At 28.6% G+C, this 19,248-nt stretch overlaps 1 protein-coding gene across 8 annotated transcripts in view; it reads right to left on the bottom strand.

Annotated features, from left to right (window-relative positions):
• LOC106687799 (putative leucine-rich repeat-containing protein DDB_G0290503) overlaps window positions 1–18,836 on the bottom strand; it is a gene marked incomplete at its 5' end in the record, with an annotated part of 53,919 nt that extends 35,083 nt beyond the window's left edge. For 6 of the 8 annotated variants that reach the window (XR_001344224.2, XR_001344225.2, XM_014431892.2 and 3 more), the window contains 11 exon segments: window positions 1,084–1,116; window positions 5,103–5,138; window positions 5,345–5,380; window positions 8,183–8,236; window positions 8,319–8,402; window positions 11,403–11,483; window positions 14,620–14,694; window positions 15,156–15,200; window positions 15,861–15,899; window positions 18,047–18,088; window positions 18,756–18,836. Coding sequence is in view for 6 of the 8 variants with exons in the window: in XM_014431892.2 (XP_014287378.1) it covers window positions 1,084–1,116; window positions 5,103–5,138; window positions 5,345–5,380; window positions 8,183–8,236; window positions 8,319–8,402; window positions 11,403–11,483; window positions 14,620–14,694; window positions 15,156–15,200; window positions 15,861–15,899; window positions 18,047–18,088; window positions 18,756–18,836 (606 nt within the window). 8 annotated transcript variants of the gene reach the window in all.
• Between the last annotated feature and the right edge of the window lie 412 nt (window positions 18,837–19,248).

Below are 19,248 nucleotides of genomic sequence, written 5' to 3'. Positions count from 1 at the left end.
CGGCACATTAAAATAAGTTAATCATACTTATTTGTGTTTTTCATTGACCGCACCCCCAACCATCTTCTCCTCACTTAAAATACCAAATGTAGTAAAAGGTAAGACACAACGCGAATTACATTTTCTTTTTACATTACAGTAATGCACTTACTAATTCACTTCTTATTTCTGTTTTAGAGGGTTCGGAAAAAAAAAAAGAAAAAAAAAATCTTCTTTGGATGGTTGAAATTAGTCAGTTTGACCATTTAGATATGAGTACATGACTCAGGGGCTCTTCATACCTCCACTTACCTCCAATGTAGATGTTCTACAGTAAAGGAGAAAGTTCATTGTTTATAAATAGGCCATTAAAATTTTGTAGGGGTTTTGGAAAAAAAACCCCTTTGATTCCTTGATCCACCTCCTTCTCAGGCCTGGTCATAGCACTGGTAATCTACGTATACTCAACTTGAGATAGAGAAGTTCATTGCCAATCTATTTTCACAAAAGTTGTTTTTCTGTACATTCGCCTAAGATAAGCCTATCTCCTTTCTTTTTTCCGGAAGAAGTTTGAAGCTTTTCAGTCCATATCATCTCGACAACTAGTAAGCTGGCTCCTATCTTGACAGTTCTAGTCCATCCGCTGGCGACTAGAACTGTTACTCTACTTCAGACTCTCTTACCTAGACACAATCCCCAGGTTCATCATTCCACAGTTCTCAGGTTTCTTTTGTTCTGTCCATACAGATGAACCTTCCTATCTTAAAACACGTATTTAAAGTATTCCCAGAACTGTTATTAATTCTGCTGTACCATCTACACAGGAGAGTATATCAGCATTTTTGTGGATTTTCTTATTAATACATATAGGTCTGCTGTAATCTTTTATAATGGATTGCCTACCAACTTTCCAAGTTTTTGAAGAAGCTTTCCTTTTAGAAACGACTAACTCCTTGTGTACCATACCAGCCAAAATAGAAAAAAAATAAAAATATAATGCCTACATTAGCTAGTTATATTAATCATTAAAATAATTTAATACAACATTTTAATTATTTTTTTTACTAGATTACAATGATTAATAAGATGAAAAATGTTAATTACTTCTTTCCAAAAAATGGCTGGCCTCCTTTAACACTGTGAAAATAAATAAATGTTAGTTGTTGTTAATCTAATAATGTTCAATGTAGTGGAAATAAAACTTTTTTTTTAAAAAACTAACTTCAAAGTTGCACTAAAAGACAAAAAAAAAAATTCAGTGCCAAAATATAAATAAAATAGAATTTATTTTATCGGTTTACATAAATAGGTCTTTATTCTTATTGATTTGTTAAAGAAGATTTTTCCATCACAGAAGCGAACTATACATACTACAAAGTCTACGTTTGCAGATGGAAGGAAATAATACTTAATACCAACATAATATAGAAACTACATGCAGAAGACAGCAGCTTATATCTGAGCTAAAGCTCTGAAATCAAATGACTGATTGACAGAAATGTTGATGAAGATGGACCTGAAACATGAAATGACTGATTTTATTGTTTTATAGAACAAAATCGAATCTATTGTTACGTATAAAATATTTTGAATATTCTTAGTTTGAGTAGGTTTCTAGCTGGGACAGGCAGTGGTCTTGGAAACTGAAAAAGATGACTTCCTCATAACACAGATTGATGTAAAGGTCTATTTTGAATTAGTAAATATAAAAAGAATGAGAAACAAAAAGCTCTAGATGGAAATTCAAAGAAATGTTTTCTTCCTCGCTGAATGAGAGGCAAGGAAGGATAGCTAGCTCTACCTCCTGGAAGGCGAAATTGAATGAGTACCAGATGTGAAAATCTCTTGGAAAGGATACTAGTAGCGGACTTGAAAACTAAATGATTGGTTTTATTAATAAGCCTACATGATTTTCATGTAGTCCTATCCATAAACTTCTGCATTGAAAAATATAAGAAAAAATAATAGAAAACAAATTATAGAGAGAAAAATAAGATAGAAAAGATAATGAAAGTGAGAACTTTGCCAACTTCTAATGGATTATTTTAAAGAGGGGAACAGTAGAAAAACAGTGAATATAAAACAAATCATAGAGAGAATAATAATAAGGAGAAGAGAATCAAAGAGAGAATTTCGTCCTCTTCTTATGAATTATAGTAAAGTAGAAGGAACTAAAAGGGCCGCCTGTATCTCAGTGGTTAAGACACGATCTTACCAATTTGATGTCTACTGGCAGTGCCAAAAGTCAACAGACTTTTTCATTGAGTGGTGATCCCCAAATATGAAAAACTTTGACCCCCAACCATGGTTAGGCAGAATAGGACTCCAATGGGAGTCTTGGCAGAAAAAACAAAGAAAAGAAAAAGAAACTAAAAGAAAGATGAATAAAATAAACATAGAACACTAAGCTCTCTCTTCGATTCTCTTCTCTTTATTATTATTCTCTCCATGACTTGTTTTCTATTCTTCTTTCATCCACTATACCCCTCTTTAACAAAATTATAAAAGTTTCATTTTATGTTTCAGTTCTTTATTAGGAAAAAAATTAAAAACTGGATAATATTCATAAAATAATTACTTCTGGGAGCCAACACTGACTAATGTAGAAATTCCTGAGAGGGGAAGTCAAGCCATTTTCTTTATAAGAGTAATTAAGAGTTACACGATAACGCTAAGAAAATTAAAATTTTAGTTATTTCGACAGGAATACTAATTAATAATATATATTTTCATTGTTATAGATTAATAATAAAATATTACTTTTCTGTTTTATTTTTCTAAAAACTTATCTTTTAATTTATCTTTATCTATCGAGATGAATGATAATATCTATCAGTAATTGATCAAGAGTAAGTGAGTCCTGTTTTGACAAGACTATTTGACATGTAGTCTGTTTATTACGAGATTAAAACTAAACATGTAGTTAAATTTTCTTAAAATGTGACATAAATGTTCCTTAGCCCTTAAAGTAAAAAAAAAAATGTATTCTTAGGCATTTTTATTTTTTAATTTGTGATCCAAGATGGAATTCCTTTTAAGGGCCCTGTATTATCAAAACTGTATTTGTTTCAAAGTAATTACCTTGATTAAATGAATTGTTTCATTATCTTTCTTGAAATATATATTTCTTATAGGCATTTAAAATGATGAGTATAAAAATTTTACTTCCTGAGTCCTATTGTGAAGAGATTGAACTATTTATTAAATGAAAAAAATTGTATAATGGGTTCTGTGATTATTTGTGAATTTTCTTTCTGAGTGAGTTTTACACATGGTATAATTATAATAGTAATTACCGTATTTAACACAATTTTAATTTTTTAGTTTGTTATAATTATTCACAATTCCTCCAAAAAAGAAAATTGACAACTACAAGAGCTAGGAAAGCTACTAAAAAAGGAGTAGTCTGTTAGAAGTTTTAATTCTTGGACTCATTTTTTAATTGATTAGATGGTATGATTGGTTGTCTATTAATATGATTATGTGTAAATTTTCTTTTATATCTCTAGATTGAATTATGTTGAATCCTTATAATTTTTTGAACACTGAAGTCCGTGGAATCAAGGCCATGTTGAGTAGATTCAAGTATCATAAAAACTATTTTAACTCTTCCCATCATAATTGAAAATATAGTAAATTTAAGGAAAAATAGAAGTCAAGAAATAGTGCTAAAGAATAATATTCAGAAAGTAAATCATTTGCAAAAATCTCTAACTGTTGTGCAATAATCGATGTTTACATGGAACATCAAGACAGGTTTTGGTTTTTGAGAGCATTCGTTGTTTGGGTGCGCATGGGAAATGATGTTTCCAGGATGAGGAGGTCCTCATTAATTTCTGTCCAGCAAGAGTGGACAGTTTGAAAAAGGAAGACAACCAAGAAGAATAGGGAACTCTGAGTTGGAATTGCCTGATGAGAGGACTTCCGTCGGCTAGAAGCAGGAAAGTTTGGAAGCCATTGTTGTGAGAGACAGCTTTTTGGAAGGACTGGAAGCCATTTTTGACGGTAGGCTGTTTTACAATTATAATAAATTCCAGTTAGAAACAAAACTAACCAATTTCACAATCTTCTTGTCTATGATGCTATGTCCAAACCTAACAATAGCTTCCCAGTCCTTCCCGCTTCTCGCCGACCGACGTCCTCTGACCAGGCCAACCAAAATCAAGAGTCCCTACTTCCTCTCCTCTATCTTCAATGTTCACTGGTCGATCCAAAAATAATCGATTGCAGCACAATCGCTCTGCTTCAATTCCTGTAATCCACGATCTAAATAGTTTATTGATAAATGTTACTTTCTTCCATTTCTTCTTTGATTATTCCTTTTCCATAATTACTGCATAAAAACAATCCATTTCAATCCATTTTCTCAAACACAAACAACCAACGAACACTTCGGAAGGACGCGTGCCACCTCTTATTGTTTTGAATAGCTTATTTATTTAAGACAATGAAAACTGGTTAGCTTGCTTTTTGATTTAAAATAACAAATAAAACAATACTGAAACGATATAAATAAAATAAAAACATAACTAAAATCATTTATATATCAATATCAACTATTGATTAAAAAAGAGGATATTACAATTTATATAATTATAGCTGAGCTTTATTAGTTATTACAATTATATGCTTGAAAAAAAATTAATTTGTATTAAATTAAAGTTTTTTACTTCTTGGGGGGAGCAGCTGTCCCCTCCTGCCCTCCCTTTGGGTACACCCATGCTTATAGTATGTATTCACATTTCTTAATGAAAAATTGATAAAACGGTTATTTATTTTTTTTAATAGATCCTATTATATTGTAAATAGGGGAACAAAAATATAAAACTGTTTGAGAAATAAATTAAGTTGTTTAATACCACTAAAAACATGATTGGTTTTTTCTATTTGTTAAACTTCATTCTTTTGTTTATAGGTTTTGCTATTTATTTTTTTTTACTTTATTTTAAACTAGCCGACTTCTTTTTTTTCATTCTTCTTCTACCTTACCCTCTTCCTACTCCACTAATAGTATTACTAATTTGGAACTATCATTATAAATTTGTTTGAGTTTTGGTACAGCTAAGATATCTTTTTAGAATAATCATTAGTATTAATAATTATGTCTTGCTAATCTATCATACCTTTCTAAAGGGCAGCCAATGATATGTAGATGTGGCCTGTTAACAAAAATTAAACAAGATAAGAAATTTAAGGTTTCATAAAAAAATTGTTATTTTTTGATTAATTTTCAATAATATGAATCATAAGATACTTTAAAACCATTCTATGAAATAAAATATATAATTTAAATAATTAATAAAAAGAAATTGCTCTCCCCTCAAAAAAACAACATAAATAAACATAAAATACAATAATACTTTACTTGTTCAATCCTTTTAACAGCATTCTAAGTCTTTCCCTGTAATAATCCAAATTATTATTAAACATTATCTGAAGTAATGACAATCAATAAAAATATAATAATAAATTTTAATTTTAATAGTTAATAAGTTTTTTAAAATACTGTAGTGGTATTTTATGTTTATAGTAAAATAAAATCAAAAATCATTAACTGCTGCCATGAACAGAACATAGAGATTAGAAGTTAAACAATAAAATATGAGAATTATGAAAAGTATAGAAACAATTATAATTTTGAAGATAAAAGAGAATTAGTGTATTTTATAAGTAAAAAGTTATAGTTTATTTCATAAATTTGAATTAAGAATTATTTATATTTATTATTCTGGCACTATGGCCTTACAAAAACCTAGGCTTCCTCCACCAAAGCCAACGAATTTCCACAATTTCTTGATCTCTCCCTCCATTGTTGAACATCCAACCACCTTAGATCCTCCTTCACATTGTCCTGCCATCTAATCTGGGAACGTCCTCTTTTTCGTTTTCCATCTGGTTTCTCTATATCAGGTATAGCATCTTCTTGGGTATCCTTTGATCTGGCATCCTCTCTACATGTCCTATCCCTCTTATTCTTCCTAATCTAGAAGGAATAATTGGCTGTATCAACATCTAGCATTTAAGGAAAATTCCAGGAATTCTATTCAGGGAAAGTATTGAAGTTTAGAGTTCTCTAAAAAAAAATGAAAATGGTCAACTACAAAACCATCGTAAGGCCAGTGGTTATTTATGGGTGTGAAACAGCCCAATGACAAGAAAACTAGAACAGATATTCAACCCCTGGGAGAGAATGGTATTGAAAATGATATGGAGAGGAGTCTCGGAGAATGAGATTTGGAGAAAAAGGAATGAGGAGCTGATGGCACTGTTTAGTGAACCCAACATTGTGGCATTAATGAAAAAACTCAAACAAGGTGGAATAAGAATCATTTACATTTTATAAACAATTCCTCAAAATATATGGTAATTAGATGTACTAATTAGCATTTTAATGCATTATATTGATAAATAACATTCATTTGATCAATTGTATAAAGTATAAATACTTTCTAATTTTGAGTCATAAATTTAAATTAGTGTTATTTTGAAAAAAGTTTCTCAAGATACTGGAACAGTCCTTTCATGTTAAGTCAAGTCGATTGTCACATATCTGTTGTGGTAATATGTTTTATGTGTATGAAGCCAATTAAGTTTTTAAAGATCCCAAAATTAATCAATAATTATTTTAAAAAATAAAAATAACAATTTGATGATTTAGAAGCTAAAATATTTCAAAGCAACTTAATTACTATTGTGTAGTGAAATTGGTAATGATGCTCATAAAGGAGGCCGGTTCAGCACATATGAACTTGAAATAGTATATGCACAAACAAGTATTTAATGACTTCAAAAATTTATATTTTGTAATTTTAATATTTAATTTAGATTTATGTTTTATCATTTTAATTAAAAATAAAATTCTATTGAATTTTATTTGTTATATAAATAAAATATATTTTTCTCTATATTCCAAATATTCCAGAAACCCAATAGCAATAAAGCTAAAATTTTAAAATTAAAAATGTTCTAAAGATAGAGATTTAATATATTTTTATATGTGCTGTTTTCAAAATAATAAAAATTTCTAGTCATATATATTTTTGTTGTAACTGTTTAAATAAACCAAACCTAATATTAGTTAGTATACTTAAAATATATTGATCTAATAAATCGATTCAATCTAAAATTGATGTAATTGATTCTTTAGGAATCCTTGAAATCTATGTATGTAAAACATATTCAAATTAAATAAAACAGATATAGATGAATTAACATTATTTTTATTTAAAATAGAAAATAAGTTACTATTAATGAAGGAAAAAAATATATAAGTGCATCCAAACAGCTTCAGTAGTGAAAGCAAGATATTGTGATTATAAAATATAAAAAAATATTGAAAGAAAACAACACAACATAAATTGGCCAGGATGATTATCTTTCCAAATCAGTAATAATGAAAACTAACAATAAAAAAAAACTACCACTACAATACATATTAATTATTTGTGAATAGCCCTCATACAAATAGTATTCACATCAACTGAATAAAGCTGAGGGTGAGAAGCCAAGGGTAAAAGTAAAGATTTTGTGAATAATATATTTTTGCCACCTAATTGTGTCTCAAATAAATTAACGCTTCAGTATTGCCAAAGTTTTGCAATTAACAATTGTTAGAGCCATTCCATTTTTTTTTTTAACTTTTGTTAAAAAAAAAAATAGTTTTATTTATTTATTTTTCAAATGTTTACCAATATTTTTGTTTTATTTCATTATTCTATTATTTGAAATGAGAGAAAATAGGTTAGGTGTACAACCTAAATTGTCTTTTCATTATTATTTCTGATGTTGCATTAGGGTCTAAGATGTTTATGTTTTATAACATTGGCTTGCCCCACCAAAAACAATTAACTAATAGTTATTGATAATTTCAAAATTCTGCCTATACTGAAATGTAAATTTGGTCCTGACACAGGTAGATAGCAGGAAACCTCTTAGAAGCAACATTGTCCCTCATACTTCTTTGTTTCTTACCAATTCATATAATTAACTATAAATAAAAAAGGAACAAATATACGAAAAATCAAAATAATTATAATCATAAACTAAAAAAAAATTCTTTTTGAGCATATGTATGGGTAGAAAATGATACTTTTTAAAAAAGTGTAATGGTGAAAGGTAAAAATAATACTGCATCATACAGTAGATTATTAATTATAAACATTAAACAGATTTTCATTTGAACCAATAAAAACATGAATATTACCGCCCTTCTGGCTCATATTTTTTAGCTTCCTTTAATGCACCAGATTTCATTTCCCTGAGAAAGAGAAAAAAATGTAAATACTTACTTTAAAAGTAATGTTTCAGGAATAGAAAAAAAAAAGAAAGAAAATACTTACTCATCATCTCTACATATTTCCTCAATTATTCTTTCTTTTTTCAGTTCTTCATCAAAAATAGCAATTTTAAACCCAGGGATGAACCTGAAAACAAAAATGATCAACCAACTGAACTACAAGAATTGATACCGTTTGAAAATCTACCATACTCTTTACTGATGTGTCAAAAATATCACATCTACTCTATAAAATACTGAATCAATCATATTGACAAGACTTCAATTAGTATTCATAATGAACATAACAAAGTAAATCCTCAAGAACTTGTACTCTTTTTTAACCTTGACTTTTCACTTACTAAACAAAATTCCAAGATTCACACCATCCATCACTAAAACACAAAATTTTAAATATTGGATAAATGGTATTTAGAGCTGGAGTCTTAAACGTTACATAATTCCTCCCATAAACATAACACATTTTCTATAATCCATCCTCCCATCCCATATTAGAACAATCTAAAGTCAAACCATTTTTTCTAATAAGATTTTTTTACTATAAGAGAGTTCACTCTGAGAAGCCTCTGGTGGAACAATACCTAATAGAACAGTGTCAGCATTGGGGATATAGCGATCAATATAATATTACTTTGGACTCCTTGGGCATTATACATTACCATCCGCATAGGAATTAACTTTGAGAACAACTACTACTATTCATCTGGTTTTTTTTCTTTAGCTATTTAAACCTAGTTATTTGGATGTTTTTTGTTTTAAGTTATTTATTCATTTCACTTAATTTATTTATATGTTTTTAAATTTATTTATTAGTTTTTGCAAACTTATTTATATATTTTTTTAATTGTTCTACTGCTGTGGCTTGTTATTTATTTCTATATTCTATATGTTGATAAATTTGTTTACTATGCAATGCATTTGTGTAACGGATTGAGTGTGTGTTGTGGATCACTGGAGAAGGGAGGTATGAGAGAGTGGAATAGAGAGAATAGCATAGATAAGGTTGAGAGAGAAAAAAAAAGAGAGAAAGAATGCATAAGGAAAATTTAATATAAGTTTTTGTTAGAAGGAGGAAAGATATAAAAAACAAAATAAACTGTTAAAACTTATTAATATTTGAGATATATTGTATTTAAGATATATTTAATATTGTTTGAAAAAGTATATTTTTAAATATTTAGCATATTTGAGAAAAGAGTATTTAGAGTGAAAATGTGTTATGTTTAGATGAAAAACAGGTCAACTCAACATCTTAATTCTGAAACCTCCTACCTACTTTTTTATATAAAGTAAAAATATAAATTTTATTATCTGTTGGTAGTTTTAAAAATTAAAAAGTTTTTTTAGACAATCCATAGCGAAGGTGATGTTTGTCCCTAGTTCTAGCCATTCTAACCATGGTGGGAGGGTCAAGTTTTTCATTTTGTGGATCCACCACTTATTGAATAAAGTCAACGCCACCAGGCCCGATTCGAACTGGCACAGCCTGCAGATCTCAGAATGATAGACCTAGCCCTAACCATCTGAGCAAAGGACGGTCCAAAAAAAATATAATAATTCTTTGAAAAGTTACTAATCAAATCATGTTCTACATTCTTGACAACCTAGGCCAGGAGAGTATTGTAACTGAATTAAATTTTTGATGAACAGTTTTCAATGGATCTATATGTTTCAGAGTTCTTTGGTTCTTAAATAGTGTCTGTTCCATGTTTATTATTGAAAATGGATTGGCTGATATATATATTTTTTTTCAAAAACAAAACAAATCAGTTTAACAAATTGGGAACCAAAAAATCTATTTTTATCTATGAAAAATAAAAGTGCTATTATAAAGATTAAGGTGAAATTTACATACCCACAGAAAAAAAAGATATCAAGAAAGTTTCATTTATGCATACTTAAAAAATTATGTACTTTATGGTAAATTATATTTGTTTATTGAATAGGTATTAAAATTTCCTTAAAAAACAAAAACAAAAAATATCATCGAAATCAGATTAGTAGGGAAATGGCTTTATATTGATGTTTTTACTTTCCTTACCATCTACATAAGGCGAGTAATGTAATCAGGTCCAATCTTCAATGGATAGACCAAAAATTTTCTTTTTCTGATGATTTTGTTTTCTTCTTTCAATTAAAAATTTAATAAATAATTGATAATGCTCCTATAAGTTCTTTTAAAAAATCTATTTCCTTTAATATTAAAAAATACATACATTAATTTCTTTTGAATTGATGCACTGTTGTAACCACAAGGCGGGCGGACGTACATCCCTTTTGTCGATCTACTTCCACGAGAATATCCATTCAGAACAACCACAACCAGGGCCCCACCAATCACCGGTGAAATAAGACTTTTTATCTTTTGTTCAATTAATTTAATTTTATAATAGTGCTAAGCTTTCCTTTTGTTTCTAGTTGTATATCTTGTGTTCCTTGTTATTATGTTTACTTATTTAAAAATACAAAAATAACAAAATTCGGCCATTCTTTTCTTTTCACAGTAGGGCTAGTAAAGGTTCCTTTTGAACCCCTACCCGCCGTAACAAGTTCTATTAATTAATTATTGAGTGTTTGAAGCTGCTTTTTACAAATTCACAAAAAACTAGAAAAGATTCACAATGTTGGTGGATTTGAAATATATTGCTATATTTAACCATAACAATAATTGTCTCACACATGAAAGCTAATAAACCTTATTTATATACAGATAGAAAAATGGATTATTAAGTAGTAGTAATTTATATAAGTAATAATACATCATACAAACATAGTAATAACCTAGTGAAAACAAAATCTTATAACTCTACAAAACCAGGATCTATCAGAGAATAAAGCATGGATAAGCAACATAAGGCTGAAAATTTTGAACAGTAGATTTGAAATTCTTTTTGCCAAAGACCCTTGAGAAGCTGGCTAACATGAAGTGTTTGGCTCTGGTAGAATTTTCAAATTCCACCACAACCGAATGCTACCTGTTAGCCACCCGACTCGATGATTATTTGCACCAAGGATATTATGTTTATTTTTCAAAAATTATACAATATTCTGTGGCTCACAATATGTATAATTCTCAGATAAGATTACGGTATACATGATAAAAATATATTTTTTAGTTAGGACATACTTCTCCATTTCATTGAAATACTTTCTTTGCTTTTCCAGATAGTCCTGAAGTTTCTCATTTATTTCCTCTAGCATTGGCCTCCTAGAGAATGTTTTTACATATTAACTAATATAATGATGTTGAATTAAGTAATATTATTGAATTCGTAAATTGTAATAGAAAACATTCAGTGACTAATACCACTCCAATAATTTGGCCAAGGAGAATTTGTGTTTTCATATTCAAAACAACCAATATGCATCTTGTTAGGTTAGGCCTCAAGCATTATTGAAATATGTGAAACTGTGTACTGAGATAACCCACGGAGTGAGGAAATGCTATTTAAAAATTGTAATATCACTAGTTAAAAACATACACTTACTATTCCTATTGGCTTAATTTTATAACTCTGAACAAGTTTTACAACCTACAGATATTTTTTTTTAAGTACATTAGTTTTATACACCTGTGACTTGAATTATACCATCATTTTGAAATCACCCAAATAAATCTGATATATTTGATAAAAAAATTAACTATTAATAATTATTTGGTAAGGAGAAAATGGTTGAGTTACAGTCAGTGAAGATCACAAATAAGTAAAACTTGTTTTATTAGTGCCAACGTTTCTCAACATGGCATCTTTATGTCTTTACTTTTGCTTGTTCTCTTGCATTAGTATCCCTGATGAACGTTAGGAAATTCCAATAAAAACGTCAGCAGTTATATAATAAAGTTTACTTATTTCTGTTCTTCACTGACCATACCCCCAATCATCTTCTCCTCATATAATATCTATAGTCACCAACTAATCAATGATAATGATCCAATCAACAACTAATAATAATTAATGATGAGTGAAAAAATTAAAATAACTCTTATTTTTGGGCATATTATTAAGATGTCCCACGAGTTTCTTTTTTTTTTTTATGCATAATCAATAGATGATATTTGTTGTTTAAGGTTGATTTACAATGTTATATATGAACCTCTCTACTCTATTACCCTCTTCCATCTCTCAGGAAGCCTCTTCATGCCCTCTTTCCAAAATTGTAGAGACTTACTTATAAAAGATTCATCAAGGAATGTTTTTATTTATCTTTCTGATTTGTGACATATATTATGGAGAGAATTTTTGAATCAGAAGGAGCCAGGTCTGGGAAGTACGGAGGGTGAGATACAATGTCCCAATCAAACTCCAAGAGTTTTTGTTTTATGTCCAACACAAAATGCAGTCTTGTGTTGTCGTGATGAAAAATGACACTTATGTGGGTTCACTAATTCTGGTTCTTTTTCAGCTATGGAGGCTTTCAATTTATTGAGTTGATAGCAATATTTTTCAGAATTGATTGTTTCAAATAGTAGCTCATAGTACACTACACCTTTCCAGTCCCACCAAATACATAAAAGAACTTCTTCAGATGAAATCCTGACTTTCCAACAGTTGAAGGTCGATTTTCCTTAGAATTTATATAAAATCCAAATATCATTTCCAGTGAGGAGGCTCTTTAAAAAAAGATTTTTTCATGTCCCTGAAGAAGCAAATCACACAAAGAGCTGTGGTTCATAAGGCTGGTCTCCTTCAATTAGTGTGGAACCCAAACTTCATACTGATTCAAATAATCCATCTTGATCAAATGATTATAAGCGTTAACTTGGAAACGTTAGTGGCATCCACTATCTCATACATACTACATCATGGATTTTCAGCGATCATACTGTTGATGAGGTCCGTATCCATCGTTGCTTAGCTGCTACTGCAGTCTTCATCTTTCAAATCAAAATAACCAGCTCTAAATTTCTTAAAACAATTGCAGATGGTTCTAATAGTCATAGCACCACTTCCATAAATGCTAAAAAGCTTGTCTGCAGTGTTATTAGCACTACTACCTTTTTTAAAGCAATGAAGCATAACATGCTGAAAATGCTTCTTTTGGCTATCCATATTGAATGGTGTAAAAAAAAAAAAAAAAAAAGGAGATTTTAAAAGAGACTTCGTCACCGATGAAATGTACTTTAAAAGAGCTGTGAGATGACTCAATGTCATAAACGGATTATAGATAAGCCAGCATATTTACAAACATAACTGACTCGAGGTCATATATAGGTGTGGAAAAACTTATGCAACACCCTAATATTTTTGCTCAAAAGAAAACACACAAAGAAACACTATATCTTACTTAAAATTTCACCTTTGAGGTGTGAGTGGTTTTGAATAATTCAGCATGAAAAAACTATAAAAAATATACATTTAACCAATTTTGTAATAAAAACACATAGTGACAAATACATTGCCATTCTCACTAGCTCTAGTTTTAAGCAAGTTATAACGTTTTGAATGAAAAAAATTTACACACAATAAGAGTTATTTGGGATCTAAAAAAAAATGCTGAAAAGTAATAATTATTTTTTTACTAAAAATAAATAACAATGACTGTGGTTAAAAAGAAAAATAGTTTTCAACTATTTATCAATTGCCAACGTTTTGACTCTCAAAGTAGGTTTTCATTATGACTGTTATGATGGGTAGAGATGAAAATAAAAAACAAAGGGACTAACAGACTGACAGTGAGTCTTTTTTTCCTTCTTAACTGTAACCCTGACCACCTCCTTTACATACTGTCAATATATAATATGTTCCCAAAATCATGGGGTCTAAAAAATAATATGTTCTAAAAACCATGGGGCCCACAAAAGGATTCATCCTCCAAACCTCTTTGCTACAATGCCAGACTTTATAGCCACAGATCCACTGCTCTATTCCCATCGCAACAACATAGAGCTATTAACTCTCAACACCAGGGATTCATCCCCACCTCTCCGCTGCAGTGCTAGGATTAGAAAACCAGGACTATAACCCAACCCACATATAGGCAAACTTAACAGTAATTCTCACTTCAGTCCCTTTATTCTTTGTTTTCACCACCCATCATAATAGCCCTGAACAAGGCCTACTTTGTGGGCTAAAATGTCAGCAATAAATAAATAGTTGAAAATTTTTTTTTTTTCTTCTTGACCACAGCCCTGACCATCTTCAAATTCACACATGGTCAATCATAACTTTTATTTAAAAATCATAAGCAATTTTTATTTTTTAAATAAAACAATAACCGTTATACTTTGATTATGCTTGGTTTAGATTGATTAATTTCAGCAGATTGTTAATATTGTAAGATTTTAATTCATAACTCGACTAAAAAAAAAAATTATAACTTAAGAGTAACTAAATAAAAATTACTCATCATCAAGTGGCTTTTGGTATTTTCCTCTACATTCTTCCAGCAAAGCAGCAAGTTCTTCTAATTCTTTCTTTCTAAAACAATTAGATTATTGACTGAAACTACTTTACACAGGATACAAACTATTGAACAAAAATTCATGCCATCACATAATACAAATTTAATAGTAACATTATCACTGGAATATGATTATTATTGAAAAATAGTCAAATGGAACTACAAACGAACATCATAACCTTTAAATATGCCATCATTTTCAATAAGGCATTGATTACCAATAGTCAAGGATTTTTAACAATGCAATCAATCATAATTAATAACAATTCCACTAATTGAAATCAATTAATATAATTTAAGAGATAAACTATTGTATATTGTACTCTATGATTCTTTCTATCCTTCTTAGGAATGAAATAAATGTCAAAAATAGTAGTTGATATGTAAACTTTGTTATTCTTAAGGGATTTCATTTCAGAATAATTTTATTTCTATTCTAAATTTAAATTAATCAAAGCTAACAACTAATGAAACTTACTCATTAATCAATATTTCCACAGCTTGACTTGCATCCATTTGATTGCTAAACAATACAAATTATTAATAAATAAGTTATCAATAATGATAATTTTTCAAAAATTAAGTAAAAAATAAATTTATCTATAAAAAATATGACATAATACTCATCATACTACTGATAAAAATTACGCTATAACACCTGTATGTCTATTAGTATCATGTCTTCTGAGAGATAACATAGGAACGTTTTTTTATTGTTCCTAGAGTCTCCTTTTCTATCCTCCTAGCCAAATGAAAGGTACTATCCACAATTGCAACAGTTTTGTTATTGGTAACAAGTAATGAAATATATGCTAAATCATTTGAGAGATCTCACACAATTACTTTCTCAAGTTTTAAGAAATATTTTTATATCATTTTTAGAATGAAATACTTATTGATAATTTTCATTTCCAATACTTATTGATAATTTTCTTTTCCATATCTGGGTAACATCCGAGAGATAATTCGTTAATAATTTTGTTACAATTATTGTATGAATTTGCTAATTGTATTATATTGTTTATTGTTTCTTGGCTTATTATTTGCCTATTTTTTTCGCTTTCTATAATATTTAATAAAATTATTCTCTCTCTCTCTCTCTCTCTCTCTCTCTCTCTCTCTCTCTCTCTCACACACACACACACACACACACCTTCCAAATTTAATAAGAAATAAAACTTACCTGTTTATTAACTCAGCAAATGCTTGATTCGACCCTGACCTATCAAATATCATAATTTAGTACATTATTCCTATAACTTACTAGTAATGATATTTTTTTAAAATTTACATAAGCATATTTTGTGATAAAAACATTAGTCAAGTGCATAGCTTAGTATAGCTTCCTCTACTGTTTTTTATACCCTCTTATTTCCCTCTGTGAAAATAGCCGATTTTTTAAAGTTCTTTAAGAATAACTTCTATAGGACAAGCTGTTGATAAAATGTAGATGTATCTAGAAAGGAGTTTTTGCATAGGAAAGCAATGAAATCTGATAAAATTGATACTAAACCAATTTTCCTAATGGTAAGTAAATGGTTCGATCAATTATACGTGAACGTGAATAAATTTGACTATAGACTGACAGACATGAAACAAAATTTGTTCGTTGATTGAATATACAATGCGAGTAAAAATTTTCAATAGGACATTTTTTTATTTCCCACATGAATACAAACCTTCCTTACCTTTGTTAGTGAGGAAGCAGAAAGATGGAAAGGATGATAGGAGAGTGAAATATAATGTAGATTTTATTATGAATTCAAATAAATTTGGATTCATTTCAAGAAATCATTTCCAATTTTCTTCTAATTATATCCTTTTTAACCTTAAAAAAATAATATCCTTTTTTGAGTGTACACACCAGAAATTTTATTATTTATTTAAATAATAATATAATTAATTCAAATAATAAATAATTGTGTAATAACTCACAGCATCTTTAGTTCAAGCTGTAAATTTTCAAGTGATATTTTTGTTATGATAACTTTATTAGCTTTCCACCTATGAATTAACCAAATCTGCTCTCCAAGGTTAGGTTTATTGTATTTATCTAATATAGACATGACAGAAAAACTAAAAGTCCTTCTTGTCCCACACCAGTATGTCAATCTGTAAAATATTTTTCTAGAAATAAATAATCTAAATTTGAACCATACAAGTTCAACCAGGCCAAAATGGTTCCCATAACATCAATGTTCTTCAGACACTCTTTTAGTATATAGTTTTGTAGTAGAGTGTCAATTTGTTTAATGAATCGTTTCTTCAATAATATTTTTAGTGAGTTTTAACAAAGTTTGGACTGTGAAAAGTTCTTTCCAACAGTAAAATGTCAACAAAATGTAGTTATTTTGTCATAAAATAGAAAAATAGTAGTATTAACATAATGAAAATGATTACTAATTCTTATAAAAGGAAGATGGTTGAGGTGTGGCCAAAGAAAAACTCAAATAGCAATTAAACTATTCAATGTGAGCCAAATTGCTCAAAAACAAACCTAACATATATATAATAGTAAATTTTTCTTTATAATTTTCGGGTGTAACATTGACAAATATTAGTAATGGATTCTAATTTGAAAATATAACCCTGAATAAATTATTTAACACTCCAGATATAAAGAAAACATAAAATAGACTGTTAAATATAAAATCAGAATTAGTAATCGCAAGATCGTTAATTGACCATGTGTAATTTATAAAAGGAAGATGGTCAGGGTGCGGTCAAAGAAAAAACTTAAACAGCAATATGGCTCACATAAAATAGTTTAATTGCTACTTGAGTTTTTCCTTTGACTTCACAAAGACCATATTCCTTTTAAATATTACACAGTCAATCAATGATCTTCCGATTACTAATTACATGATGAAAATTTATCACGATAAATCATTCTCACTAGAACTTAGATTTTGAGTCTTTCTGGCTTGAACTTGGAGTCCCTATCACTTTGATTTCATCTGGCTCCATGTGCGGATCCCAACTTGAATACTATGCAGCTAAGATATGCTTTTGTAAATAGATTTTCTTCCCTTTACTATTCCTTACTATATACTCTTTTTGTTTTTTTTCCCACTACATAACTATATGTATAATTCAATTATTTTAAAATAATAGATGTAATTAATCTCTATCTCTTTTTATTTTAACATTAATTTTCTCTCTTTTCTATTTTAGTAGAGAGTACATTTCTTCAATTTGTTTTCAATATATTTCTCATGACTATATATATGATTTATTCATCTATGGTCATTTGTCCAAAAATAATCTTATTTGTAAACTTTGTTATTCCTAAGGGACTTCATTCAAGATTATTAATTTTTTTTTATTCTAAATCTAAATCAATCACATTAAATAAGGAATGGAACTTACTCATCAATAAATTTCGCCACAGCTTCATTTGACTCCTGATTACTAAACAATACAAATTACTTGAACATAATTTTATAAAGGAACTTATTAATATTTTTTTAAAAATATTAGTAAAGAATACATTCATCAAATTTGTTTAATGTTTTGTACCTGGCAAAGAATGCACATTATAATATAGGTGGGAGCACATAAAATCTAAATAATAGAATAAAATAACACAAAATGAAAAAAAAAAATAATAATAAAATACTAAAGCCACAACACTAGCTAAACACAGTACAAAAAATAATTACAATGTTGATCTTAAAAAAGAAGAATTTTAAATATCAAAAACACCATCGGATGGTAAATTCAGAAAATATTTGAAATCTATAAAGAATACTCATACATCATTAACAAAATGAATTTTAATTAACAACCAGTTTATGAACCAAAAGAGATAATAACAAGTAGGGCTGGAATAGGGCTAAACATTTTCAAAGAAATAAATGAGCACAGTCAAATATGGAAGGGAATGGATAGTCTACAAGTAAATAAGGTATAATAAAAAATTAAAGCAATATATATTGATAAGTACATCCATTTAGAACTTATTAAAAATTCAATTTCCCATAATTGAATTATAGTAAATTGGTCCCTAAGCATAAACCTAAATGTATTGGACTATAAATAAATAAAAATCTAATCAATACAGATATAAAATACTTACTCTTCATATGCTTGCAGTTCATCTTTCACTTGTTTTATGTATGACAGGAGCATTTTAATAGTCTCTTTTAACAATATTTCTCTGAAAACGGTTTTAATTTTATTTATAATTCTTGAATCATTCGAAATAAAGAATTTGCAGTGGTATTTAAAACAAGCTTATCAGATAAAAACTTATTACTTAGGTCATACTCCAGAGGTTTAAAAAAGAAAAAGTTAATATTTAGAGTATTTTTAGTTAAATTATATTCAGTAAAAATTAATCACTTTTTCTGTTTTTGTTTTGTGTTAATTTGTAATGAGTTTGTAATAATAACTGATAACAAATAGCGGTTCAATGAGACAACAGGCTGAATCAAACATCCCATATGTATTAAATATCAACGAATAAAGTACTATACAATGTACAATTTTATCTTCATTATCTATCTATCTATATATATATATTGTAATAATTTTAAAAATATAAAAAATAAAATAAAAAGAATTTTTGA

Source organism: Halyomorpha halys, unplaced genomic scaffold, assembly GCF_000696795.3.
Source record: "Halyomorpha halys isolate HHAL.00 unplaced genomic scaffold, Hhal_1.1 Scaffold1014.1, whole genome shotgun sequence".
Lineage (NCBI taxonomy): Eukaryota > Metazoa > Arthropoda > Insecta > Hemiptera > Pentatomidae > Halyomorpha > Halyomorpha halys.
The sequence above is the reverse complement of the archived record's forward strand: the minus strand, read 5'-3'. Positions and strand labels throughout refer to the sequence as shown.